This window comes from Numenius arquata, chromosome 6 (assembly GCF_964106895.1).
Source record: "Numenius arquata chromosome 6, bNumArq3.hap1.1, whole genome shotgun sequence".
NCBI classification, from domain to species: domain Eukaryota; kingdom Metazoa; phylum Chordata; class Aves; order Charadriiformes; family Scolopacidae; genus Numenius; species Numenius arquata.
Window position 1 is genome coordinate 44,091,815 of NC_133581.1, and position 26,947 is coordinate 44,118,761.

Genomic DNA, 26,947 nt, shown 5'->3' on the forward strand with positions numbered 1-26,947 from the left:
CGCCAGGCAGCCTCAATCGAGAGCGGAGCCCCGCCAGGGCGGCGCGTTGCTACGGCGACAGTGCGGGGCCGGGGCGGGTAAAGCACCGCCCCCCCCCAGCCCCCGGGGCCGCTCCCGCCTCCCGCTTCCCTCCCCCCCCCCCCCCCCCCGCCCTTCCTCAGACCACCGGGAGCCGTCGGTAGAGGTTAACGTTTGGGTTTAATCCGTTAAAAAAATAATAACAGTGAATGCAAACCGTATAATGAACACACCAAAGGAACTCACATAAAACACGAACAGCAGCTTTAGACGACAACCACTCGGCTTGGCTTTGTAAGGCACTGACGTGTTAAAAACTTATTTATATACAATAGTGCAAGCTCGCCAGCGCCCCACGAGCAATATTCAGTGCTTTTTCTGTCAAACTCACTCTTGGGTGGCAAACAGGACTGACAGCCCCCCTGGCGGGGGGCGAGCGGGCCCTGCTGCCCCCGGCTCCTGAGAGGAAGCAGAAATGGAGGCCGGAGGCGAGCAGGGCCTGGCGGGAGAGAGGACCAGTTGCCACCACAGCCACGCCACCGCCCCAAGTATGGCTGGCCCACACGGCAAGGAAAAGACAATGCCTCAGGGAGCTGCCAGGCCAGCTCGGCTGCCCGGCTGTTTTTGGCAGCGCTTACAGGCAGGCAGCCGCGGAGGCACTAAAGGGAACATCCAGACAGGGACAAAATGTCCCCCAGGAGTGCTGTGGACCTACACAGGGATCCCAGCCCTGCTGAGGAGAGGCCCACCAGCAGTTCTCGGCATGACTACCAGCGGGTCCAATTCTGCTGTTCTTTCATGCTTACAAACTTTCCAAAACCGTACAAATGCCTTATTTCTATTGCATGTGTTCAGAATGTCGTGTCAGGCTATGTGTAGGCTGTTGCCTACAAAGGGGAGATGTGTGAGAATGCAAGTAAAGTATTGCTGCTTTTGGTAAGTGAAATATTAGATATTAAGTGTTAAGGCAGATGCATTTCAGTGATGTGGGAGAAGAGGAAGGAGCACCGAAGGAGAGGGAAGTGCAAAGGGAGAACAGAAAGATTGCTGGAGGAAGAGAGAATCGCTGCTTCCAGGCAACAACTAGAGCATGAAGCTGACTCTTGTAAGGGCATACAACATGTTTCCTCTGAGATAGCCAAGGCAAATTTTCATCCCAGTGCTCAGCTTGGATGAGTTCCCTTCCGCTTAAATTCACATTCAAAGCAGACCCAGCCTTACCACCATCATTTTTCCACAGCTTGTAATCCCATACTACACACAACAGGCGGCCAAGACCTCTAAGCAAGGTTAAAGGAGGGTGTTAAATGGAAGCAGCTCTCACGCTCTCGCCCACTATCATCCTCCAAGAAACCCAGTAGCTTATTCTCTGATGTTCTTTGCTCTCATTCAGAGCCATTTAACAAAACAAACTTGAAACACTAGCATCTTGATCTGTAAAGTAACCTAACTCACATCACAGCTTATTGGATGTTCCAGATGGCTTGCCCGTGAGGTGTTTGTGGAAGAAAGCTTGGATCTGGTGCCAAGCATCTATCTGTGCCTCGCAGTGTGCCTTGGGCTCCCCTCCCCACACCACAGGCTTGCCAACTAGCAGGTGCATTGAGGCCGCACACATCGGGAAAAAGGGGGGTTCAATGTAGTGCCCTGCTCCAGGATAACAGACTATCTCAGGTTTTTCCTTCCCATGAGCTTGCAAACGTTTGCTCCCCTCAACTGCAAAGAATTCACTTTTCCAGTTGCGATCATCCTGACCAACAATGAACAAGAAGTGACACTCGGCTTTCTCCAAAGGGATAAAGCTTTGGCAGTCAGGCCCTTCTAGCGGGTTGTTCAGTACATCCACAATATCAGCAATCCCAGACTTGGTGACCTTGATGCGTTTTGCATCGACACCGAGGGGCGGAATGGTGACGTCCTTGTAGCGGAGCACTGCGCCCACATTTGCCACTGAGCCGTTGATAAGGGCGGTGGCCGTGATGCCCTTTAGGAAGGAGGCCATGGAGATGCACAGGTCACCCCCCTTCGAGATTCCAAGCAAGCCAATCCCCGGACCTTTAACCTGGAGGGGAGAGAAGAGAAACCACAAGCCTTGAACTATGGCATGCCACTTCTTTAAAATGTTGCCATGTTCGCAGCACTGTCTGTTCTGAATCTGGACCCCAGGTGTCTAATCTAAGGTCTTGTGTGCAGGGCCCATGGCTGGGACACTGTTCCGTGCTTGATTGATGATCATAAGCCCTGCTGAGACTACAGGTTCATCCTAAGAAAAATACAAGGCTCAGTGCTGAAGATACTGCAGAGGGCACAGCTATGCTTGCAAAAAGCATGCAAGTGCGCAGCCCCAGATTCACTTTGCTAATAAGGCAGTTCAGGGAAGAAGAGGGAAGGGGCAGGGGAAGCCTCTTCTACAAATGCTTTCTTTGAGTCCAAAATGCTCCAATTACTATGATACTGTCAATAGTTATGATAACGTATTTCTTAAGTTCAACCACTGTCTTCTATTCCCCTTTCAAGAAGCTCACATGGGGTAGCAGGCTCCACATCAGCTGCCCTCCCATTTCTCTAATATGCTTGGTGTCTAAATCACAGTGAAAAGGAAGTATTCTGAGGTAGTTTACTCATTAAAAAATATCTTTAAAAAATAACCTATTAAAACCATTTTTCTAAGTGAATTGTCCAGTCCTCTGGAGTCAATCTAGAATAGGTTACTTTCATCTTCTTTTACACAGGCAAATTAATTAGACTAGGAAAGCTAAATGATCTTATGGGGTGCTGAAATCCTGTAAGGACACTGAAAGGCTAGCTAATATCACAACTGCTCCAATAACCAAAGACCCTCAGGGGTAAAAAGGCTCTGAGGCAGCATCCAAATTTAATACCTTTTTTATCTTACCACCACTGTAATAGACTCCAAACCCACTGACTTTGAAGCATGGAAATGTGGCTGAAACTTTGCAATGTGTTGAAAACATGGTGAGGGTATCAGTGGAGGTGATCATGGGATGCTATGGTGCTGCTCTCAGGGGAAAAAAAAGCAATTTTCAGAGTTTTTTGGGCAGAGAGGTGGCACGAGCAATTAGGGTTTGAGCGACTGAAAAGCAGTCAAGACCTTTAATAACTACTCATCTTTCTGAGGTTGATGAAGGTAATTATTTTGAGTTCTCCAGAGAAAGCAAGTGCCGCCTTGTGCAATTCTAGTTATTGTCATGCACAGCTACTTGGAAGGAGATGCAGACCTGAGCATCTCTTCCAAGAGGTGTCGACTTAGAAGGATCCCCAAGTTCACAGCTAGCTACTAAAACCCACACTCACCAAATACCAACATTTGGCTTGATTTTACCAGCCTATACAATACACAGCAACAAATGTACTGGTGGACTAACTTGAGACCTGGATCACAGAAGCCTATCATGTGCCCCAAGGCTGAAAAGGGCATTTAGTTCTGAAGGAACTAAATTCTACAGAGCATAAACCTAAAAGCCCCATGGAAGCCAAATGAGCCTCCAGGCAACTAGTACCCAAAAGGCAGAACTGGAATAATCTGCCAGAGAACCATTGTAATGGGAGTTAAAGATATAAAAGAAACTAATAACAGCCAACTTGCATGGAGATGCTGTTTTAAGTACAGCAGCTCTGCCCCATCTGCAGTCTGACAGGACCTGACTAATGAGAGCTCCCTGTGGTGACAGTCAATGAACAAACCAACCTGGGTGTGTTGTAGCATATAGTTCACAGCTTCTTCAAAATATTCCAGGTGGAATTCCTTCATCTCTTTGGGGAGATCTTCATAGCTGTAGAAAGCCAGAGCCAGCACAGCAAAGCCATAGTTGGCCAGCAGGCATGCCCTGTATTCAGGGAGTCCTCCTCCAGTTCCATACAAATCAATAATGCCCGGAAAGGGGCCATTTCCTGCAAGAGACCACATAACAGGACACATTAACCCAGAATTTTTAATTTATATTCCAAATTCATAGGCATGGGAATGTGTTGTTTTAAAAACGAATAAAACATAGAGCAGCAGAATGGTACTATGGGTCTTAAATTACTGTGCCAGTTTTCAGTAAATGGCTACGTTGCCTCAAGATTAAACAAGACAGCACTAAATAGCAGGTCTGATAACGTTTTGGGTAACACTGGGGAACTCGTGGCTGGAAGGGCAGGGATCCCTTGACAGTCAGAACTAGTTCTCTTTATTATGTAAACTCACTGCAAAGGTATCAAGCTCTGCTTCAAAAATACCCAGGAGGCCTCTCCCCAGTGTATTTCTCAGAAGACTGATGCAAAAAAAAGGCATCTTCTGATGGTTCCAGCTTCTCAGTTTCAGTGTAAATGTACCAGAGCCATTTATTCTGGGACTAAGAGAAGAAAGTATTTGCAACGAGCCTTGCTAATCTGATACGGGAACCTTTACATTGGATTCATCAAGGAACAAGGACCGAAGTCCAGAGCTGAGAGGGATTGCCGCAAACAAAGCATAGAAAGGAGGAGGCCAAGAGGCAGACTCCCATTCCTGCTCGGAAGGCAGGGTGAGGTGTCTGCAGACTAACATGCAGAACTTGGGCAACGAACAAGAAGAACTGGAAATTCTACACCAGCCACAGGGCTAAAATGCAATCATAGTTCGGGACACTGGCTGGGACAGCATGTATGATTTTGGCAGTATCATGGAGGAGTTACCAGGGGCAGAGAGGGAAGAAAGGGGAGAAGGGAAGGCACGTACTACGTAGAGGAGCTCCTCGAGTACATGGAGTTCCAGAGGCATGTTTGGTGAAAGCCTGTGGGTCACAGGGGGAAGGAAAGGTGGGATGTGGTGGTGGTGTGGCTGCTACAGACCACTCAACCAAGAGGAGGCAAGAGATGAGGCTTCCTACAGACAACTAGCAAAAGTCTGGACAGCTGCTGGGAGGACAGCACAGCGTTTGTCATGTTGAGAGATATTAATTGTTTAGCTTAAATAAGTTTTAATTAGAATAAATTACTTGGGGTTATAATATGGTGTGATTTACGCTGTTTGCCTACCTTTACTTGGCATGAGTAGCTAGATTTGCTGAAGCCTTTAAGCTGCAATAGAGTTAATTTTCTTAGTAATTTTCCTAGCAGTTGGTACAGTGCTGTGTTTAGTCTTCTAGCATAAGGAAAACGTTGATAACACACTGATGTTTTGGTAGCGTTTTCCTTAAATCTGGGCCTCTTCAGTTCCCCATGTTCTGCCAGTGGGTGTAGGGGGACAAGAAGCATAAACCAGAAGATAAGGATGCTACAACTGTCAGCAGAGCCAGCAAATAAACAAGTTAAGAGCAGCGAACAGCCTGCCTGCCTGGACACAGATAGAGAATTCAGTAAGGTGTTAGAAGACCCCAGACCAAAAATCCCCATTGGACCGAAAGATGTGTGAACAGCGTGTGGAGAGCACGTGAGGGGAGGGTGTAGAGATTGCAAGGGTGTAATTCCCCAGGGATTTCTTTGTTCGGCGTCCCTCTCTGGAGGCACCCAGTTAGCTTGACCCTGCACTGCACCTTTCAATTAAATTATTTATTTTTCTAAAACCCGACGGGTGAGACTCTGCTGCAGGAAACCTAGGGTTGAGCCTGAAGGAGGAGGCAGTGTGCCTGACAGTCAGTGTGTGTGTGTGTGTGTGTGAGGAGTCAAAAGGGGCACCCCTCCGCTCAGCTCACTGGGGTCGCCCGCTGCAAAGGGACCCTTGCCCGAGCAGTGACAGACTCGGGTGGTGTGCGTGCCGCTCCTTGAATGGTTCGTGAAAGCTCAGGCAGCGGCTTCTCCTTTAACAGTCAGGCAATCTGAAAACCTTACAGACCCTCTCAAAGATTATTGTCTGACAAAAATACTCCAAGGGCAAACATGCCTAATGCTTTACTTATCTTCTGCTCACAAATGGGCAAAGACTGGGGACAAATGCAGCAGCAAAAGACAGCTTGGGTTACAGCAACTATGACATTAAGTTCAGGATCTGTGGAGAGGCTGGGAAGGGAAGCAACAGCCTTAGGACTCTTACACTTCAGGAGAGCAACCTTCAACCTACTCAAAGAATGACTAGCTGAAATTCCTGGAAAGCAGCCAGGTAGAGGAAAGGTACCTTGAAGACTGGCTGACACCACCTCCCACGGGATTTGGAAACAAAACGGGTGCGGTGATCGATGCCCTCATGCCCGATACAAGTCAATAAAACAAACTCACGTGTGTTGTAGCCCACATAGTGTTGAGAAGCGTGGCCAGCAGATCAAAGCTGGTCGGACTGATCAGGCGACTCCTTGAAGAGTGCCCAGTGCCAGCTGGAGAGGTCCAGCTCCCCCTTGTCCTCCACCTGCTATCGGGCTCAAGGGGAGTCTGGAGGGGTTATGGCTCCGGGCCTGGGAGTGCAGGGCCGAGAGCTGAGGCAGGACCGGGGGGAAAGAATCCCGGCGTGGCCGGTACTCACCGGGGGGCAGGAAAAGCGTCGCCCGGATCCTCCCGTCTCGCACCGGGACTCTCCGCACCCTGTCCCGCAGGAACGCCCGCTCGTGCTGCGCCTGGGCCAGGAGCCGCCCGGGGGGGTCCCCGTGGCCATCAAACACCTCCAGCTGCAGGAGGAAGGGGCTCTGCACGTCCCTCTTCACCAGCCGCCTGAAGGGCTTCTGGGGCTGCAAAGCCCAGAGCAGCCCCATGGGCTCCAGGCCGGAGAAGCTGCCTCCCGGCAGCGCGGGGCAGCGGGCCAGGTCCAGCTCCCCGTCGTCCCCCGCCTGGTAGCGGGCCCAGGCTTCGAAGAGCTCGCCCGTCTCATCCCGCAAGGATGTCCGCAGCGTGACGGGCTGCTGCGGGCCCAGGCCCTGCACGGCGATGGCCAGCGGCTCATCGAAGAGGCTGCGGCGGGCGGGCGAGAGGCGGATGGAGGGGGCCATGGAGGAGAGGCCGCGGGCAGGGGCCGTCCCGGGGGTCCGTGCGGGTCTGCGGTGCTGCGGGGCTGCAGGTGCAGGGCTGGGCCAGGGCAGCCGCTTCTGCCAGCCGCGGGAGCTCGCCCGGCACAGGGAGAGGGCAGTGACCTGCCACATGGCCCCGGGTCGCTTCCGCCTGTGGGGGCAGATTCCGGGGCAGGTCCCAGCGGGACCGGGGACGGGCTCGGGCGGGCGGTGCGGAAGCCCGCCCCGTCAGGGATGTGCGGGGCGGCGGATCCCTCGCCCCGCCTGCCTGACTCCTCCCCGGCCTTCCCTCCCCTCCCCTCCCCTCCCTGGCGATGGGAGGGCTGTTTCCCAGACACTGTGGCCTGAGACCGGTCCTGGCTCCGGGGGTTCCTCCTGGGTGTTCCCCCGAGCTCCCCAGGGCCGGGCGGTGGCTGTGGGCGAGGGGACGTGCGGGTCAGGGCGGGCAAGGGGCGTTGACGAGTCACCGAGCAGAATCGCAGTGGGGCTTCAGTGTCAGGACACGGGAGAGGGAAGGGCCTGTGTGCGATCGGGGCACAGAGCCGGGGCAGCCCGGTCGGCGCAGGGGCTCCGGCCCGCCAGCAGCGACCCCGAGCGGGGTCGTGCGGGGCCATGCGGCTGGGCCCAGGGAGGGAAGCCGGCCCCAGCCGAGGCGAGGAGAAGCCAAACCAGCGCCGGCCCGGCATTGCTTCATGTCGTCCTCTTGACACCTCTTCCTCCGTGCTGGTTGCCCCAAGGCCTGGGTGAGTTGGGTTTTGTCTCCACCTGGCTCTGCCCATTCCCGGCACTTGCACGGCCGGGTGGATTGGGAAGGGTGGTCAGGGATGAGGGAGGAACACTTTCACAGACTGCTTTGCCAGGTCAGGAAACACCTGCCTCTTCCAGTAATAGGTTGTGCAAGGGTTTAAAAAGAAGGCCATCTGTCTTACCCCGAACTTGATCTTTTGCTCCAAAGGGAACCACAAAGGGAGAGCTGCTGCCCCAACTCCCTGATTCCTCCTGTGAGATCCAGATAGAGATGCCTCTTGCTCAGAGCTCCTCGTGTCTGACGTAGTGGTGTGAAACAAGTGGAAACATCTGAGGAAATCCTCAGCATTGTCCTGTTTTGAAATACTAAGTTGTCAGGGGTATTGAGCAGTTTCAGCAGTCTTTTGTTCCTCATGGAGATTGCCAGTCTCTCCTAAACAAGTGAGGTGCTTTGTCATCTAGCATTTGGGTATGTTATCTGGTGTCCAGCCCTCAATGTGCGGCAACTTCTCCTGTTGAGAAAAACACTCCTTGGCTTGAAGTGCTGGATTTGATCACAAGCATGACCATATTCTGGAGCAGATGCTAAGGGAAAGGGCCCTGAAGTCTTAAGCAACACTCCTTTTCCTCCACACTTGGTGTCCCAAGAGCAGTGGAAGAGTAAAGGCAAGGGGACTATGTGTCGGTCTTCTCTTGTTTCCTCTCACAACCCGGGCAGCTCTTACTCCCAAGCTCCTCCAAGTCCCACCCTGGGATGAGATAGTGGTTGAGAAGCAAAGAGTCGGGGCAGGAGCTGTGTGGGAACACACCATCCTTTCCAGGATGCCTGGAGCTGCCGCTGCAGCCCTGTCAGCAGCAAAAGGCAGGGCAGGATTGGCACAGCCAGTTCCCTGCCGTTGCGGGAGCATCTCCCAGGGAGCATTGCCCCTGGCAACTGGAGGATGACAAAGCAGTTGTGGCTGCTGGTGGCAGTTCATCACATACAATGTCTTGTGGTGAGTGCGCCTGCTCTTCTGAGGAGGGGCTGGAGGCCCTGGGGTCTTTACCCCCACAGAGCCCCTGCTCTGGGATGTGAGGGTGGTCGAGATGCAAAGATCCCGGCTTCTAACCAAAGCACAGCAAATAACTCTGTGGCTTTCAAATCTCAGGCTCTTTATTACAGTCCTCACACCAATAACGAGCATAAAAACGTTCCACATCAGGTGGGGGAAGATCACAATGCTGTAAAATTGAGCAGAATGGCTTCTGTCATCTTGGGACCAGAAGTATCCACGAGCCAGAGCACTCCCTTCTGACGGGAAGACGGAAAAGATACAGAGGGAAAACAACCCTTCCCGGGGGTTAAACAGAGACACCCTGTAATCCTCCCTGTAGCATCCATTCTTACACCCTTCCAGCGGCACAGAGATCAGAGACATTTCCATTTGTGATGAGACATTCACCTTAAGAGTGGTGAAATCCCTGCTCCAAAATTAGCATTGGAGACATGTTACTTCAAAGTATGAGCTGAGGATAGGAAATGCACGTGGAGACCACAGTGATATGCAAAGTATCATCAAGTTTTAGAAGAAAAGAAAGCACTTGAGAAAGGTAACTGAGCATTTTGCGCATGATCTGTTCTCTCAGAGCTAATGCAAATCTATTTGCCATTCCGTTTCTTGACACTTGAGCAAAAAAGTTCAGGGAAAACCAGAAGAGGCAAACCCAGTTCTTTTCTGAGTTAGGGATGTGCAAAGCCATGGAAGATACTGTGGCTGCATCAAACCCTGTGAACCAGGTTTGACCTGGTACCTTAAACAGAATTTATTGGATCTGGTTGTTCAAAGTCATAGAATCATAGAATCATAGAATGGCTAGAGTTGGAAAGTCGTGTGTCGCTTGCACGTTCTTTTTTTCCCATTAGTTGTCATTTAAATATTTGTTGAAAAAAGCCTGGATCTGTGGCCAAGCATGAACCTGAGCTTTAGAATAAGCCACGGGCTCCCCACCCAGGAGTGCTCGCTTGTGAAAAAGGGGGTGGTTTCCTATGGGGTACAAGGGGAAATAAGGAGGGTCGATGCAGTGGCCTGTTCCAGGGTAGGAGAGAATCTGAAAATTTTCCTTCCCTTGAGCCTGCAGAAGCTTGCAGACTTCAGTAGCATAATACTCACTTTCGATAACATGGTCATCTTGTCCCACGATGAACAGTAACTGTGCCTCAGCTTTCTCTAGTGGGATCAGGCTTTGGTTGCCAGGGGCTTGAAAGGCATCAAGAATAATGTCAGAATAATCAAGGGTATTGGAATCAATGACCTTGATTTTTTCTTTATTGAGTGGCAAAGAGGGGATGGTTTTATCCCTGTACCGGAGAGGAATACAGGTAATGGCCACGGGGCCATTGAGGGAAGCAACGGCTGTGATGTTCTTCAGGAAGGCAGCCATGGCGAGAGACAGATCAGCTCCTTTGGAGTAACCGAGCAGTCCGACCCCTGGTCCCTTCACCTGGTAGACAGGAGGAAATCCCCATCAGCACTGAGCTGGAAAACAACAGCTCAGCTCATTCCTGCTGGGGAACGTTGTATAATGCCGAGAGTTTGCGAAACACTGCGACGGAGGTGATGGCAGTGATCAGTTTTTCTTCTGGACAAGTGTCTAGCACACTTCACCCTTCAAGCCTCTGCCTTTGATAATGTTCCCTGGTGCTCTGGTATCAGCCAAGAGAGGGGGAACAAGATTTCACCAATTTGAGGACAGGTTGTAGGACAGAGCTAAGAGCTATTAGTCTCAGACACTGGCAGATGCTCTTTACTTTTCACTTTTAAGACTATCGGAGGACATATTGGTGGCAATTCATGAAGGCTGTCTCCTGTACAACCATCCCACCTCGTTATGTCTCAGCTGTCTCTAATGTGGGATTGCTTTGTGATCTCTCTCCACCACTCTTCCAGTGCATATCTTTTTGAGCCTGCCCCTTTCCTCAGGCACCCAAAGTCCTGGCAGAGGCCAGCCGTGCCAGGGATTATTTTGGCAGCTTCCTCCAGAGATAAGTCAGGCCAAGTGACAGGCCCTTTGGAGAAGCGCTCCCTGGAGCCCCGGGGACATGGAGGGTGCTCCTACCTGTGGGTGCTGCAGCATATAGTTCACCGCCTCTTCAAAATATTCCAGGTGGAGTTCAGTTGGCTTCTGGGGCAGATCCTCATATTGATAATAAGCCAGGGCCAGCGTGGCAAAGCCGTGATTGGCCAGGAGGCTGGCTCTGTGCTCAAGAAGACCTTCTCCAAATCCGTGCATGTCAATGATCCCTGGAAAGGGGTCTTCTCCTGGAGCAGACAAGACAAAGACCTGTATTGCCTGAAATGACTCCTTTCGATGTTTCTCTGTTTTAGAATGCATCAAACCAGGTACACAACAGCAACTGCAGGAAAGCATCTCTTGTGGAAAGACGCAATCAGTCCCTCAGTTGTGTGCTGTCAGCAGCTGAAAAAACTCTACAGTGCACTGCAGAGGAAGAACGGCTAAGGAGCAGAACCTCTTGGGTAAGGTGCAAACCCTTATTTGTTTTAGCAGTCGGCAGTATTTCTGCATAGAATAATGTGCTATTCTATCTGCCACTGTTTGCACGCAAGCAACAGCACTTAGACTCCCCATTGACTATGGGCATCCAAAAGCAGTGGTGTGTATCCTGGAGGCCAGGAGTGCAGCTGTTGGTGTCCCATGGCTCAGCTGAGTGAAGCAGTGCTCTGTGGGCTTGCACTGAACATGCACAGAAGAGGTGGCAATGCTCAATAAGGCTGTGGCACTGCTCAAGGGAGGTGGGACGCTACTACAGCAAGAGCCCTTTGAGCTCTCCACCTTTACGTGGCCTTAGGTCATTTGCTGAGGAGTATGCAACTCCTGAATTTGAACGTGCAGCATAGAGCACTGCCACGAACTGAAAATCTTGAAGAGAGGTATTTCAGTGCATGATAATTTGTGTGTGGTGAAATCATGGTGGTGAAACACATGTCCAAAGGAACTGTGTAACAGAAATACCGACTACAGACCCAGCTTACAGTCTTGCTAAGCTGAAGATTGGCTCTGGTGGTGACAGGGTTAGAATAAACTCCTTCTATCCTGTGCCAAGGAAATAATTCAAAGCACCACAGAGTGCAACAAGGGCCTATAATTTTGAAACACACACACAAGGAATGGGTCGAGGGACGCTGAGGAAACACACCAGCATTTGGTTTATTGTAAATGCCTCAGCTCAGGGGAGGCAGAAACTTTTGGATACAGGATGTATGCAGGTGGCTTCATCCATGTCCTGGTCAGCAGGTGGGGGTAGAGGTGAGGCAGGGGAGGGAGCCCTGGCCTGGCTGCGGGTGGGATGCTGAGCCTGAGAAATCAACCCTCCTGCGCCCTGGACTCTGCCAAGGAAGTCTCTATGGAGCTGCCCAGAAGTTGCTGCAGCCTGGTGGTACCTCGGGCAACTCTTATACCTCAGAGAGGTGCTCTGCACCCTTTCCAGAGCAATTAGTGATTGTCTTTTCCTTCTGGAAAGCTTTCATTCCTGTAAATGTTCTTGAGCTCCTCCTCTTCCCCCTTTTATAAAATGACGGTGTCCACAGGAACCCCAACATGGTGGACTGTGGTCACCATATAGTTAATTGCTACTGTGCTGGGGTGAGAGGGAGTATCCACCAAACTCATATTTATAACTTCAAGATCTGGGCAAGAAGGATTAACCCTCTACCTGCTTCTGCATCCATGCCCTGGCACCTACACGGCCAGGGGAATTGGGAATGATGGTCAGGCTGGTTGGTGGTGCGGAAGGGAAGAAGGGAGGAAAGGAAGGACGGGACCTTTCATGGACTCCTGTTTCCAGAGGTCATGGAAACAAAACACTGGTTTGCACTGACAAAACATTGGATTAGGGAAAAGAGAGTGGCCGCAGCCGGTACTCACCGGCGGGCAGGAAAAGCGTCGCCCGGATCCTCCCGTCTCGCACCGGGACTCTCTGCACCCCGTCCCGCAGGAACGCCCGCTCGTGCTGTGCCTGGGCCAGGAGCCGCCCGGGGGGGTCCCCGTGGCCATCAAACACCTCCAGCTGCAGGAGGAAGGGGCTCTGCACGTCCCTCTTCACCAGCCGCCTGAAGGGCTTCTGGGGCTGCAAAGCCCAGAGCAGCCCCATGGGCTCCAGGCCGGAGAAGCTGCCTCCCGGCAGCGCGGGGCAGCGGGCCAGGTCCAGCTCCCCGTCGTCCCCCGCCTGGTAGCGGGCCCAGGCTTCGAAGAGCTCGCCCGTCTCATCCCGCAAGGATGTCCGCAGCGTGACGGGCTGCTGCGGGCCCAGGCCCTGCACGGCGATGGCCAGCGGCTCATCGAAGAGGCTGCGGGCGGCGGGCGAGAGGCGGATGGAGGGGGCCATGGAGGAGAGGCCGCGGGCAGGGGCCGTCCCGGGGGTCCGTGCGGGTCTGCGGTGCTGCGGGGCTGCAGGTGCAGGGCTGGGCCAGGGCAGCCACTTCTGCCCGCCGCAGGAGCTCGCCCGGCACAGGGAGAGGGCAGTGACCTGCCACATGGCTCCTGTGTTGCTGCCTCCACTGTGTCTGCATTCAGGCTTAGACTTCTTCTATAAATACAGCTTCCCACACACAGGCGAGGGGAGGAGATCGGGGCAGGAGCTGTGTGGGAACACACCATCCTTTCCAGGATGCCTGGAGTTGCCGCTGCAGCCCTGTCAGCAGCAAAAGGCAGGGCAGGATTGGCACAGCCAGTTCCCTGCCGTTGCGGGAGCATCTCCCAGGGAGCATTGCCCCTGGCAACTGGAGGATGACAAAGCAGTTGTGGCTGCTGGTGGCAGTTCATCACATACAATGTCTTGTGGTGAGTGCGCCTGCTCTTCTGAGGAGGGGCTGGAGGCCCTGGGGTCTTTACCCCCACAGAGCCCCTGCTCTGGGATGTGAGGGTGGTCGAGATGCAAAGATCCCGGCTTCTAACCAAAGCACAGCAAATAACTCTGTGGCTTTCAAATCTCAGGCTCTTTATTACAGTCCTCACACCAATAACGAGCATAAAAACGTTCCACATCAGGTGGGGGAAGATCACAATGCTGTAAAATTGAGCAGAATGGCTTCTGTCATCTTGGGACCAGAAGTATCCACGAGCCAGAGCACTCCCTTCTGACGGGAAGACGGAAAAGATACAGAGGGAAAACAACCCTTCCCGGGGGTTAAACAGAGACACCCTGTAATCCTCCCTGTAGCATCCATTCTTACACCCTTCCAGCGGCACAGAGATCAGAGACATTTCCATTTGTGATGAGACATTCACCTTAAGAGTGGTGAAATCCCTGCTCCAAAATTAGCATTGGAGACATGTTACTTCAAAGTATGAGCTGAGGATAGGAAATGCACGTGGAGACCACAGTGATATGCAAAGTATCATCAAGTTTTAGAAGAAAAGAAAGCACTTGAGAAAGGTAACTGAGCATTTTGTGCATGATCTGTTCTCTCAGAGCTAATGCAAATCTATTTGCCATTCCGTTTCTTGACACTTGAGCAAAAAAGTTCAGGGAAAACCAGAAGAGGCAAACCCAGTTCTTTTCTGAGTTAGGGATGTGCAAAGCCATGGAAGATACTGTGGCTGCATCAAACCCTGTGAACCAGGTTTGACCTGGTACCTTAAACAGAATTTATTGGATCTGGTTGTTCAAAGTCGTGTGTCGCTTGCACATTCTTTTTTTCCCATTAGTTGTCATTTAAATATTTGTTGAAAAAAGCCTGGATCTGTGGCCAAGCATGAACCTGAGCTTTAGAATAAGCCACGGGCTCCCCACCCAGGAGTGCTCGCTTGTGAAAAAGGGGGTGGTTTCCTATGGGGTACAAGGGGAAATAAGGAGGGTCGATGCAGTGGCCTGTTCCAGGGTAGGAGAGAATCTGAAAATTTTCCTTCCCTTGAGCCTGCAGAAGCTTGCAGACTTCAGTAGCATAATACTCACTTTTGATAACATGGTCATCTTGTCCCACGATGAACAGTAACTGTGCCTCAGCTTTCTCTAGTGGGATCAGGCTTTGGTTGCCAGGGGCTTGAAAAGCATCAAGAGCAATGTCAGAATAATCAAGGGTATTGGAATCAATGACCTTGATCTTTTCTTTATTGAATGGCAAAGAGGGGATGGTCTTATCCCTGTACCGGAGAGGAATAGAGGTAATGGCCACGGGGCCATTGAGGGAAGCAACGGCTGTGATGTTCTTCAGGAAGGCGGCCATGGCGAGAGACAGATCAGCTCCTTTGGAGTAACCGAGCAGTCCGACCCCTGGTCCCTTCACCTGGTAGACAGGAGGAAATCCCCATCAGCACTGAGCTGGAAAACAACAGCTCAGCTCATTCCTGCTGGGGAACGTTGTATAATGCCGAGAGTTTGCGAAACACTGCGACGGAGGTGATGGCAGTGATCAGTTTTTCTTCTGGACAAGTGTCTAGCACACTTCACCCTTCAAGCCTCTGCCTTTGATAATGTTCCCTGGTGCTCTGGTATCAGCCAAGAGAGGGGGAACAAGATTTCACCAATTTGAGGACAGGTTGTAGGACAGAGCTAAGAGCTATTAGTCTCAGACACTGGCAGATGCTCTTTACTTTTCACTTTTAAGACTATCGGAGGACATATTGGTGGCAATTCATGAAGGCTGTCTCCTGTACAACCATCCCACCTCGTTATGTCTCAGCTGTCTCTAATGTGGGATTGCTTTGTGATCTCTCTCCACCACTCTTCCAGTGCATATCTTTTTGAGCCTGCCCCTTTCCTCAGGCACCCAAAGTCCTGGCAGAGGCCAGCCGTGCCAGGGATTATTTTGGCAGCTTCCTCCAGAGATAAGTCAGGCCAAGTGACAGGCCCTTTGGAGAAGCGCTCCCTGGAGCCCCGGGGACATGGAGGGTGCTCCTACCTGTGGGTGCTGCAGCATATAGTTCACCGCCTCTTCAAAATATTCCAGGTGGAGTTCAGTTGGCTTCTGGGGCAGATCCTCATATTGATAATAAGCCAGGGCCAGCGTGGCAAAGCCGTGATTGGCCAGGAGGCTGGCTCTGTGCTCAAGAAGACCTCCTCCAAGTCCATGTATGTCAATGATCCCTGGAAAGGGGTCTTCTCCTGGAGCAGACAAGACAAAGACCTGTATTGCCTGAAATGACTCCTTTCGATGTTTCTCTGTTTTAGAATGCATCAAACCAGGTACACAACAGCAACTGCAGGAATGCATTTTTGACATGATCAAAGATGATTAGTCCCTCAGTTGTGTGGTGTCAGCAGCTAAAAATATTCTAGAGCGTGTTGCAGACAAGCAGAACCTCTTGGGTAAGGTGCAAACCCTTATTTGTTTTAGCAATCGGCAGTATTTCTGCAGTGTGCTTAGGGCCAACGGGCAGATGCTGTTTTGTGAAGTTGTCTTGTCCCAGTTTCTCTTCTCCCTTTAAGCAGCCCTGTAACAATGATCACTTTACCTGGCACTGTAAAAATCCTCAAGGTGTCAGTCAAAGTCTCATGGAGATGAACCAGCAGCTCCTGAGGTAGTTGAAGTCAACGGAGGAACACCTGTGAGACACCTCAAGGGGTGTTCCCCTAGAAGGTGGCACAGCCAACAGCACAGCTGAAGTGCATCTAGACAAATGCACTCAGCATGGGCAACAAACAGGAGGATCTGGAAGTTACTGTGCTGCTGGAAAGCTATGATACAGTGGCCATCACTGAAACCTGGTGGGATGAATCCTATGACTGGTGTGTGGCTATTGAGGGCTACAAGCTGTTCAGAAGGGACAGGCAAGGAAGGAGGGGCGGAGGTGTTGTCCTCTATGTTAAAGAATGGATAGAGAGTGAGGAGATGTCCCTAGAGCCTTCCCTGGGTTCAGATGACGAGAAAGTTGAGAGCTTGTGGGTGAGGATTAAGGGCCAGTATGAGAATAATGTTGATAACACTTGTTTAGGTATTGCCAAATAATGTTTACCTTAGTCAAGTAACTTTTCAGCTTCCCATAGAAGCTGAGAGGGAGTATAGACAGGACAAGCTGGTTAAAGGGATATTGCATACCATAGCTGTCATGCTCAGTATATAAATGGGGTTGGCTGGGGGCCAGGAATCTGCGATCACTGCTTGGGTCGGGCTGGGCAACTGATCATCGGGTAGTGAGAGCAACTTGTGTTGTATGACTATATGTTGTATATTCTTTTACCATTATTATAATTATTTTTTTCCTCTTCTGTTACTGTTCTATTAAACTGTCTTTATCTCAGCCCATGAGTTTCCCTCCCCGGTCCTCCTTTTCTCCCTTTTCTCCCTACCCTCCTGGAGGGGTAGTGGTGGAAGCAGGGAGTGAGCAAGTGGTTGCATGGTCCTAGTTGCCAGCTGGGGTTAAACCACAACAGTCTTTTTTGGCACCCAACATGGGGCTCGAAGGGTGGAGATAACAACAAACCTGATCAGAGCATGTTAGAACAAATTTGTTATAAGCATTCATTGTATAAGGTTAATAGTCACTGGTTACAACGTTGATTTATTTGCTCTCAAAGTTGTTGTGCTTGTTGTCAGGGTTGTGTTTTGTGTAATACCTTTCCTGCTGCATATTTTCCCTGTTGTGCTGTTTATTATCCCTGGGAAGGGGGCCAAGTTTAAAATTTTGCTGTACTTTGTAAGGCGGGTTTATGATATGATAAAATTCTGTCTGCTGTGTCTGTGCTCGTTAGCAGTGGGAGGCGGAGCGCAAGGCGAACGGCAGGGGCGGTTCATCTCCCTTCTTCGGGAGTCATCTAGCGAAAGCCATTAGTAATTACACTTTTTACCTTTTCTCTTTGGAGAACCAACCTGTCGGGGAGACACCTTCCTTCACCTCCCCCTTCTCCTCCAGGCTAATTACAACAGTTCTTGAGAATTTTTAATATCTTTGGGATGCTTAAACCAGCATGCTCCTATTTCTAGGTCTTCTAATGTGTTTCAGGTCTTGCTTTGTGTTGATCAACTGTTTAAAAATACCACCCTGTCTGCTACCAGCACTCGGTGCGGTTGCGGATGCACTATTCCCACCTCACCAATGAACACTGTGGCTACTTCAACCCCCGCGATGAACATTGTGGCTACTCAAACCCCAGTGACAGACACTGTGGCTACTGAACCAGAGAACCAACCCATGCCAATACCTGTTCCCCCGATACAGAAGAAGAAGTACACAAAATAAATAGTTCACAGGGGCGAAGATGAACCAGGGTCATCACGAGAACAGGATTCTTAGCCCTGGGTGAGCTGTGAGATATGCAAAAAGATTTCAGTCATTGTCCAAGCAAGTACAGTGTCACCTGGCTGCTCTGATGTTGGGATAATGGGGCCAGTGGCTTGGAATTGGACGGTAGGCAAGCTAAGCAGCTGGGATCCCTGTCTAGGGAAGGGGGTATTGACAAGATGATTGGTAAAAGGACACAAGCCCTCAGCCTCTGGAGGCGACTCCTGTTAGCTGTAATGGAAAGATACCCCTTCAAGGAAGATATATGTCACCCAGGCAAATGGGCCATCATGGAGAGAAGTATCCACTATCTGAGGGAATTAGCTTTGCAGGAGCTGATTTATTATGACCTGGACAACTGGCAGTCAGCCACAGGTCTAGATGAAGTCCAATGTACCTGACCTGTACGGTGGAAATTTGTACAAAGCACATCGTCATCGTGTGCCAGCTCATTGGTAGCAATGGGCTGGAAAGACGAAGAGGCACCAACGGTGGATGTAGTGGCTGGCCAGCCCCAGCAACATGAAGAAAACCTCTCTACTTCCCTATGGGTCTGAGTCTTGGCTGTGGAAAGACTGTCCAAGAAATCTGAATACCTGTTTGAAAAATTGTTCTGGGAGTTCCAGCAATTCAAAGAGGATAGGCCCTAGTCCCCACCTGTACAGACCAGTATCTCAGCTATTAGAAGTAAGCGTTCCTCTGCTTGAGAGAGGATACAGAGGTTACACACCACGAGGCAGCCTGTGGTTTTACCTGCATGACCACGGAGAGGACATGAGGAAGTGGGACGGAAAACCTAGCTCAATCCTAGAGGCACAGGTACATGAGTTGCAAGGAAAAACAATCACAAATGGGAGCTCTTCCTGGAAAATTGCTGCTCCAGTTTCCAGTGGGCAGCTCTGCAGACAAAATAGAAGGGCTTCTGATCCTCTTAAAGGAACTTCTGATTTATATTTACAAGAAGTGAATAACAAGGATGGGATTTGAACCCACGCAGGCCACACAAACCCATTCATTGACAGCAGACACTACAGTCAGAACTAGAGGGGCCCTGCCTCCAGCCAGGTGGAGGAAAGGGAAAACTGGGTTTACTGGACTGTGTGGATTCGATGGCCTGGCACCTCAGACCCCTAGGAGTATAAAGCCCTTGTAGACAGCGGTGTACGAGTGTACCCTAATGTCATCAATCTATAAAGGGGCAGAACCCATCTGTATTTCTGGAGTGACAGGGGGCTCCCCACAATTAACTGTATTGGAAGCTGAAGTGAGCCTAACCGGGAATGAGTGGCAAATGCACCCCATCATGACTGGCCCAGAGGCTCCATGCATTCTTGTCATAGAGTACCTCAGGAGAGGGTATTTCAAGGACCCAAAAGGGTGCTGGTGGACTTTTGGTATAATTGCTGTGGAGATGGAGGAATTTAAACAGCTGTCTAGCTAACCTCGTCTCTCAGAGGACCCTTCTATTGTGGGGCTGCTAAGGCTCGAAGAACAGAAGATGCCGATAGCTACCACAACAATGCACCAGCGGCAATATAGCACCAACTGAGACTCCCTGATTCCCATCCATAAACTGATTCATTGACTGGAGAGCTAAGGAGCGATCAGCAGGAATCGCTCACCTTTTAAGAGTCCCATATGACCAGTGTGAAATGGAGAGTGGAGGCTAACAGTAGGCTATTGTGGCCTGAATGAAGTCACACCATGGCTGAGTGCTGCCGTGACAGACATGCTAGAACTTCAATACGAACTGGAATCAAAAGCAGCTAAGTAGTATGGCCCAATTAATATTGCTAATGTGTTTTTCTCAATCCCTTTGGTGGCAGAGTGCAGGCCACACTTTGCTTTCACTTGGAGGAGCATCCAGTACACTTCAAATTGACTGCCTCACGGGAGGAAACAGCCCTACCATTTGCCATGGACTGATCCAGGCTGCACTGGAACAGGGTGAGGTTCCAGAAGACTTGCAATACATTGATGACATCATCATGTGGGGCAATACAGCAAAAGAAGGTTTTAAGAAAAGGAAGAACATAATCCAAATCCATCTGAAAGTCAATTTTGCCATAAAACAAAGTAAGGTCAATGGATCTGCACAGGAAATCCATGTTTTAGGAATAAAATGGCAAGATTTGCATCATCAAATCCCAACAGATGTGATCAAGAAAATAGTAGCTGTGTCTCCACTGACTAGCAAAAAGGAAAAACAAGCTTTCTTAGGTGGTGTGGGTTTTTGGAGAATGCATATTCCAAATTAGTCTGATCGTAAGCCCTCCCTATCAAGTGACCCGGAAGAAGAACTATTTAAAATGGGGCCCTGAGCAACAACAAGCCTTTGAACAAATTAAGCAGGAAAGAGTTCATGCAGTAGCCCCCGGGCCAGTCCACGCAGGGCAAGATGTTAAAAATGTGCATTGCTGTGGAGCTGCCCAGAAGATGCTGCAGTTTGGTGGTGCCTTGAGCAACTCTTACACCTCAGAGGGATGCTCTGCACCCTTTCCAGAGCACTTAGTGATTATCTTTTCCTTCTGGAAAGCTTTCATTCCTGTAAATGTCCTTGAGCCCATTCTCTTCCTCCTTTTACAAAATGATGATGTCCACAGGAACCCCAACAAGGTGGACTGTGGTCACCATATAGTTAATTGCTACTGTGCTGGGGTGAGAGGGAGGAGCTCCAAACCCTCCCAGTAAGGAGGACTGCGGAGGACTGGCACAGAGCCCCTCTCCAACACCCTATCCAGCAGCTCCTCATCTCCAGCAGCCCTCCTGGCACGCTCACTTCCACTTGCTGCGCTAAACAAGAAGGGTTATGCCTCTACCTGCTTCTGCATCTGTGCCCTGGCACCTGCACAGCCAGGGGAATTGGGAATGATGGTCAGGCTGGTCGATGGTGCGGAATGGAAAAAAGGAGGAAAGGAAGGACGGGGCTCCTTTCATGGACTCCTGTTTCCAGAGGTCATGGAAACAAAACACTGGTTTGCACTGACAAAACATTGGATTAGGGAAAAGAGAGTGGCCGCAGCCGGTACTCACCGGCGGGCAGGAAAAGCGTCGCCCGGATCCTCCCGTCTCGCACCGGGACTCTCCGCACCCTGTCCCGCAGGAACGCCCGCTCGTGCTGCGCCTGGGCCAGGAGCCGCCCGGGGGGCTCCCCGTGGCCATCAAACACCTCCAGCTGCAGGAGGAAGGGGTGCTGGATGTCCTTCTTCACCATATACCAGAAAGGCTTCTGGGGCTGCAAAGCCCAGAGCAGCCCCATGGGCTCCAGGCCGGAGAAGCTGCCTCCCGGCAGCGCGGGGCAGCGGGCCAGGTCCAGCTCCCCGTCGTCCCCCGCCTGGTAGCGGGCCCAGGCTTGGAAGAGCTCGCCCGTCTCATCCCGCAAGGATGTCCGCAGCGTGACGGGCTGCTGCGGGCCCAGGCCCTGCACGGCGATGGCCAGCGGCTCATCGAAGAGGCTGCGGCGGGCGGGCGAGAGGCGGATGGAGGGGGCCATGGAGGAGAGGCCGCGGGCAGGGGCCGTCCCGGGGGTCCGTGCGGGTCTGCGGTGCTGCGGGGCTGCAGGTGCAGGGCTGGGCCAGGGCAGCCACTTCTGCCAGCCGCGGGAGCTCGCCCGGCACAGGGAGAGGGCAGTGACCTGCCACATGGCTCCTGTGTTGCTGCCTCCACTGTGTCTGCATTCAGGCTTAGACTTCTTCTATAAATACAGCTTCCCACACACAGGCGAGGGGAGGGGAATCGGGGCAGGAGCTGTGTGGGAACACACCATCCTTTCCAGGATGCCTGGAGTTGCCGCTGCAGCCCTGTCAGCAGCAAAAGGCAGGGCAGGATTGGCACAGCCAGTTCCCTGCCGTTGCGGGAGCATCTCCAAAGGGCGGCAGCTCTGCCCAGACACTTGTTGACAAGTTGTGTGCTTATCTGCTGTGGTAGTAACCAGGGCTGCTGGTTACTATCTTTGCAGGACTGGATCCAGGCAAAGGTGCAGCTGTAGCCCTCCTCCCTGGGCTTCTCTCATGGGCTCCATCTTTCCTCTCCTGAAGTCGGCCAAGCTGCAGGCTCCCTTTGGAAAAAGTTACTGCTTTGCTGAGTGCAGACCTGCAGGCAATTGGCATCACAGTCTGGGATCGTTTTGGCAGCTTGCTCCTGCCACCCCATGGACTACTTTCCCCTGACAAAACATTGGATTAGGGAAAAGAGAGTGGCCGCAGCTGGTACTCACCAGGGGGCAGGAAGAGCGTCGCTGGATCCTCCCGTCTCGCGTCTTGCACCGGGACTCTCTGCACCCTGTCCCGCAGGAACGCCCACTCGTGCTGCGCCTGGGCCAGGAGCCGCCCGGGGGGGTCCCCGTGGCCATCAAACACCTCCAGCTGCAGGAGGAAGGGGTGCTGGATGTCCTTCTTCACCATATACCAGAAAGGCTTCTGGGGCTGCAAAGCCCAGAGCAGCCCCATGGACTCCAGGCCGGAGAAGCTGCCTCCCGGCAGCGCGGGGCAGCGGGCCAGGTCCAGCTCCCCGTCGTCCCCCGCCTGGTAGCGGGCCCAGGCCTGGAAGAGCTTGCCCGTCTCATCCCGCAAGGGTGTCCGCCGTGTGATGGGCTGCTGCGGGCCCAGGCCCTGCACGGCGATGGCTAGTGGCTCATCAAAGAGGCTGTGGGCAGTGGGAGAGAGGTGGATGGTGGCAGCCATATGGGACAAGTGATGTGGAAATGCTGGACAAGAGAAACCTCATCTGCCATGATCGCAACCGTGCTTGGTAATGAAAGCTGCGAGCAATCTGCAGCTGCTCCTGTGATCCACTCAGCTGCATCACCGTTGTATTTAGACTGGATGTCCTGACTCCTGCGCCTGGCAACCAGTCCTGGCAAGCTGCCTCCTCCTCCTGCCCCAGCAGGGGTGGCACAGCCAGCTCCCCTTCCCTCTCTCCCTGTCCTATGTGGCTGTTGTGAAGGCAATTGTCCATGTATGCTTCAAAAAGATGCTGTACCAGTGCCCCAAGGGGCTGATTATTACAGAAAATAGAGCTCTGCTCTCTCACAGTTCTCCTGTCCTGCACAGCTCCTCTTGGAAAAATTGGTGGTGTGTTCCCTGTAGCTACGTTTGTATTTCTGCACTGCTTGGGAGCACGCGAGGAAACCCTTCTCATGGTCCTCTTTTATAGTGTCAGGTATTCAGAGACATCAGGCAGACTCTCAGCAGATTTCCCTTGCCCATGAATATTGCTTTTTCTCTCGCTGTGAAAATGTCATGTGCCTTCTTATCCGGGATTTGTATGTGCAGTCCAGCATCCATCCTCCCTCATATAGGAATTTCACCTCGTGTGCTCCAAAGAGAAATACCCTGCTCTCAACGAAAACTCAGCTGATTTCTTCATTGAATTCTGATCCCATTTTCTCCCCATAATTCCAAAGCAAAAAGGATACTGCATTCTTCTGAAAGAATATTGTACTGACTGTAAATCAAGCAGAAGTGCTTGTAGGATGACCAAGGCATCTTGGTTAAAAAGCAGCAGTCCCCAGTCAGAGCACATACTTCTGAAGGGGAAACGAACCCAAGGTACAGAATACCTCATCCAGCAAGAAAAGCTGGTTCCCAGCAGCCTGAGAACTCTCAGTCAGAGACCCTGGCATTCCAGTTATAACATCCCATATGGTATCCTTCCTGCAGCTGTGTGAGCTTTGAGACTTTTCCATTTATGTTGAGGCATTCAGGATAAACCTGGTGAGATACCTACACTGAAACATGCATTTCTGAGGGGCTGTTTTAAAATAGGACCTGAACGTACTAAGCATGCAGAGAAGAAGCAAACTCTTTTTTCTTTTGCTTACAGGTATGAAACCTCAGTTCTGGACAGTTCATAAGTATTGGCACATGGCATCTCCTGGGACTTTGCAGTCTTGCACTTCTCACCAAGTGATGGCACCTGGTGTGGCCACAGGCCATCCCTCCCTCCATCCGGCCCTGCCACCAGCTCTTCATTCCCACACCCAGACAGAGGGCCTTACCTGCGCTAGGGCAGGCCCACAGGTTTTGGCTGTGCTCGTCGGGAGCATGGATTACAAAATATCCTGGGTAGGGAAGGGCCTGGGAGTTTCCTTTGCTACTAATTCTCTTTTATCAGTTCTGATCTCTCATATAAATTTTGCAATCCAAACACAAAGCAGCAGGTGTACATCCTTTTACAGAGGATTGCAGAACACCTTCTTGGATGACTAGACCATATTGGGACCAGAAGTGTAAATGTGGCGAAATCTCTGCACCAAAAGGTGGAGGTTGCTTTAAAGTAGGGGCTGAAGATGGGGAGACCACATTTATATGGAGAGTACAGAAATTTATTTAAAGTTCAGAGGCCACCAGCGAGATAAATTAGCATGTTGTATATGATCTGTTCAATTAAGTTCAATTCAAATGCTATCCCTTTTCTCAATGCGTGATCAAAAAGATCAGGGAAATTATAGAAAACGTGAACTCAGTTCTACTCACAGCTGTAAGTATATCAAGCCCTGTTATTGGGGTTATACTGGTGCAGTGTGAAAAATATTAATTCAATAAATGAAAAAGCATTTGTCAACTCAGGTCCTTCAGATCTGGGCGTGCTTTCTGGTGGGGTAGAATAAAGCCTAGATCTCTTGCCAAGCATCATCCTTGTTCTCTGAATGAGCCTTATGCTACCTCATCCCCCATCTTAGATGGCCAGCTGGTTCAAAAGGGACTCCTTGCTCCTGGTGGAAAGGGGAGGAGAATATGCCTAGCATTTACTTTCTCTGAGATTGCAAACATTTTTCTGGTTTAATTAACAAAACACTTACCTTTGCAGAAATTATCTGCCTGCTCAGTGACGAAGAGGAAGGGCCTGTCAAGAAGAGAGATCTCCCCAATACTTCAAAAGCTACATTCAAGACTCAGTCAGTCAACGAACACTGAACTGAACGCCACTCGAGGCAAACGCCAGCACAACTTCTTAGCTGGACAGCTGAAGGTAACTGGTGGAGACATTCGGGTACACTGAGAGATTGCACAGAGTACTTAGGGGTGATGGCAGCCACCAGGGTTTCTGCTGCGTTAGCTCCAGGCATGCCCACCCTCCCATGTCCTATCTGACACCCTGCCTCCTGACGCCCTGCCCCCTGACCAACACTGGCAGTGTAGGCAGGATGCTGCCCACATTATTAGCATAAGGAATGATTCTCCCAAATCAGACTGACATTGCTGGAGCCAAGGGGTGGTACAACTCTTATCTGCATTCAAAAGGCGTTTGCATGTTTGGCTTTCGCTGCCAGATGACGCGGACACCAAATGTCCCTGGCAGTCCAGTTGGAGCCCTGGTATTGCTTACGATGTGTTTGCTGTCAGTGATTGGGTGAGTCATCATGTGGGTACATAGTTGCTTATCTTTCCTACTACCTCTACAAAGCTTTATTCTATAACATGTTACCAGACTCCGTTACTGTTCGGACCACACCATCCCAAAGAAAATGGTCCCCAGTGCAATCACAGCATAGCAAATACAGATGAGCCATTACCAAGTTGGGACTCAACAGACCTAACCTCAGCTTCTAAGAGTTACTCATCTATCCAGACCATTATCTAGACTTCTCCTGGCCTCAAACAGAGAGGGAGCCACAGCCTCTCAGCCACCTCCACAGACATCCCTGCATTGCTCCACTCCAGCACTTCAGGCACAAGTGCTTCTGGAGGAACAGGCACATGTAGCAGGCATGCCCTGGATATACGCCAGGGATATAGCCCAAGCAAGCTTTGCCTTACAGCATGCAGAACATTCCCCTCCATTTAGCCGTGGTGTCGCCTCTGGAGGAGGAGCGCTTCCCCAGGTCCATCAGAGCAGAGTTGACAGAGGGCTCGTGCCAGGTGCAGCTAGGGCAACAGCACCTCCTATCTACTCCATCGCCTGATGGGGCAGACAGGCTCTGGCTACTTGGTGAGCCTCAGTGCTCCACAGCGGGGAGTCCTCCTTAAAGCAGCTGGTTCTTCCCTGTACCCTCCCACGCACCGGCAGGGAGACTGCAGCTGAGGGACACTCCCTGTGCTGGGAGATATCAAAGCTGCCTGGAGCCCTCGCTGCAGCTCTGGCAGTGCCCATGGCAGGATGGGCTCAGCACAGCCAGTACCCTGGCACCCCAGGAGCATCTCCAAAGGCAGCAGCTGTGCCCAGGCCCCACTGTCCCACAGCTGCACAGGCTATACATGCCCACGCTGTCAGGCCAGCTGCCATGGGGGCAGTTTCCAAATGGCAAGTGCAGGATTTTGGGAGCAATACGCTGTCAGGCCTGCTGGTTATTACCCTTGCAGGAATGGACCCAGGGGAAGGCACGGCTACAGCCCTCCTCCCCGTCTCTGGGCTTCTCTCACAGGCTCTCCCTTCCCTCCCCCATGCTGCAGGTTGCTTTGGAAAGGGTTGTCTCTTTGCTGCATGCAGACCTGGGGGGAATTGTCCCCATAGTCTGGGAGCACTTTGGGATGGACTGACTCCCCTGGACAGCCCAGGCAGCTCACCCAGGGGACAGGATCCCACATGCAGCAGAGCATCACCACCATGGAGCCAGTGCTGAGCTGGAGGAGAGGGAAGGTCCCACTTGTGTCCAGCCCGGGGGGCTTGTGACCTGCTGCATGTGGGGCCAGCTGCATGTGTGGGGACAGGCATGGGGCAGCATGGCAAGGTCTGACACAGAGCTCCTCTCCACTCCCCTCTGCCCCAGCTTCTTCAGGCCCCCTGCCCCAGAAACCCAGTGAAGGGGCATGCTTGGGGCTCGGGTCCCATCTTTCCCTTGGGGGAAGATGTTCTGCAGAAGCCCATATGGGACAGGACCCCAAGTCACGCAGTGCGGGCATCCCAAGAGGGGCTGGTGTGGCCCTGTGCTGGGGTGGACACATGGGGCCATGGCCTGGGAGCATCTCAGGGGAGAGACAGCCCCACAAGCCCGCTGCTGCTCTCCAGGCATGTCCTGGGACTTGCGGTCTTGCACATCTCGCCAAATGATAACAGCTGATGTGACACTGGCTGCCCCAAGGCTTCTGTCCCTCCCTCCTTCCCTC

The 26,947-nt window shown here is 51.7% G+C and overlaps 3 protein-coding genes and 1 pseudogene across 3 annotated transcripts; all 4 read right to left on the reverse strand.

Annotated features, from left to right (window-relative positions):
* Positions 1-180: 180 nt before the first annotated feature.
* LOC141465538 (acyl-coenzyme A thioesterase 1-like) lies at positions 181-7,067 on the reverse strand. The gene is made up of 3 exons (XM_074149004.1): positions 6,458-7,067; positions 3,728-3,930; positions 181-2,080 (listed from the first exon to the last, which is right to left on the reverse strand). The coding sequence occupies exons 1-3, from the start codon at positions 7,065-7,067 to the stop codon at positions 1,475-1,477; spliced, it is 1,419 nt and encodes a 472-aa protein (XP_074005105.1). The 3' UTR covers positions 181-1,474.
* A 2,514-nt stretch (positions 7,068-9,581) lies between these two features.
* On the reverse strand, positions 9,582-13,215 carry LOC141465447 (acyl-coenzyme A thioesterase 5-like). Its single transcript, XM_074148856.1, has 3 exons — positions 12,606-13,215; positions 10,779-10,981; positions 9,582-10,163 (listed from the first exon to the last, which is right to left on the reverse strand). Exons 1-3 carry the CDS (start codon positions 13,213-13,215, stop codon positions 9,582-9,584), a joined length of 1,395 nt encoding a protein of 464 aa, XP_074004957.1.
* Positions 13,216-13,657: 442 nt separating this feature from the next.
* Positions 13,658-21,567, reverse strand: LOC141465571 (acyl-coenzyme A thioesterase 5-like). Its single transcript, XM_074149066.1, has 3 exons — positions 20,934-21,567; positions 15,581-15,783; positions 13,658-14,965 (listed from the first exon to the last, which is right to left on the reverse strand). Exons 1-3 carry the CDS (start codon positions 21,541-21,543, stop codon positions 14,384-14,386), a joined length of 1,395 nt encoding a protein of 464 aa, XP_074005167.1. The 5' UTR covers positions 21,544-21,567; the 3' UTR covers positions 13,658-14,383.
* A 514-nt stretch (positions 21,568-22,081) lies between these two features.
* LOC141465449 (acyl-coenzyme A thioesterase 5 pseudogene) lies at positions 22,082-22,582 on the reverse strand (annotated as a pseudogene).
* Positions 22,583-26,947: the final 4,365 nt, after the last annotated feature.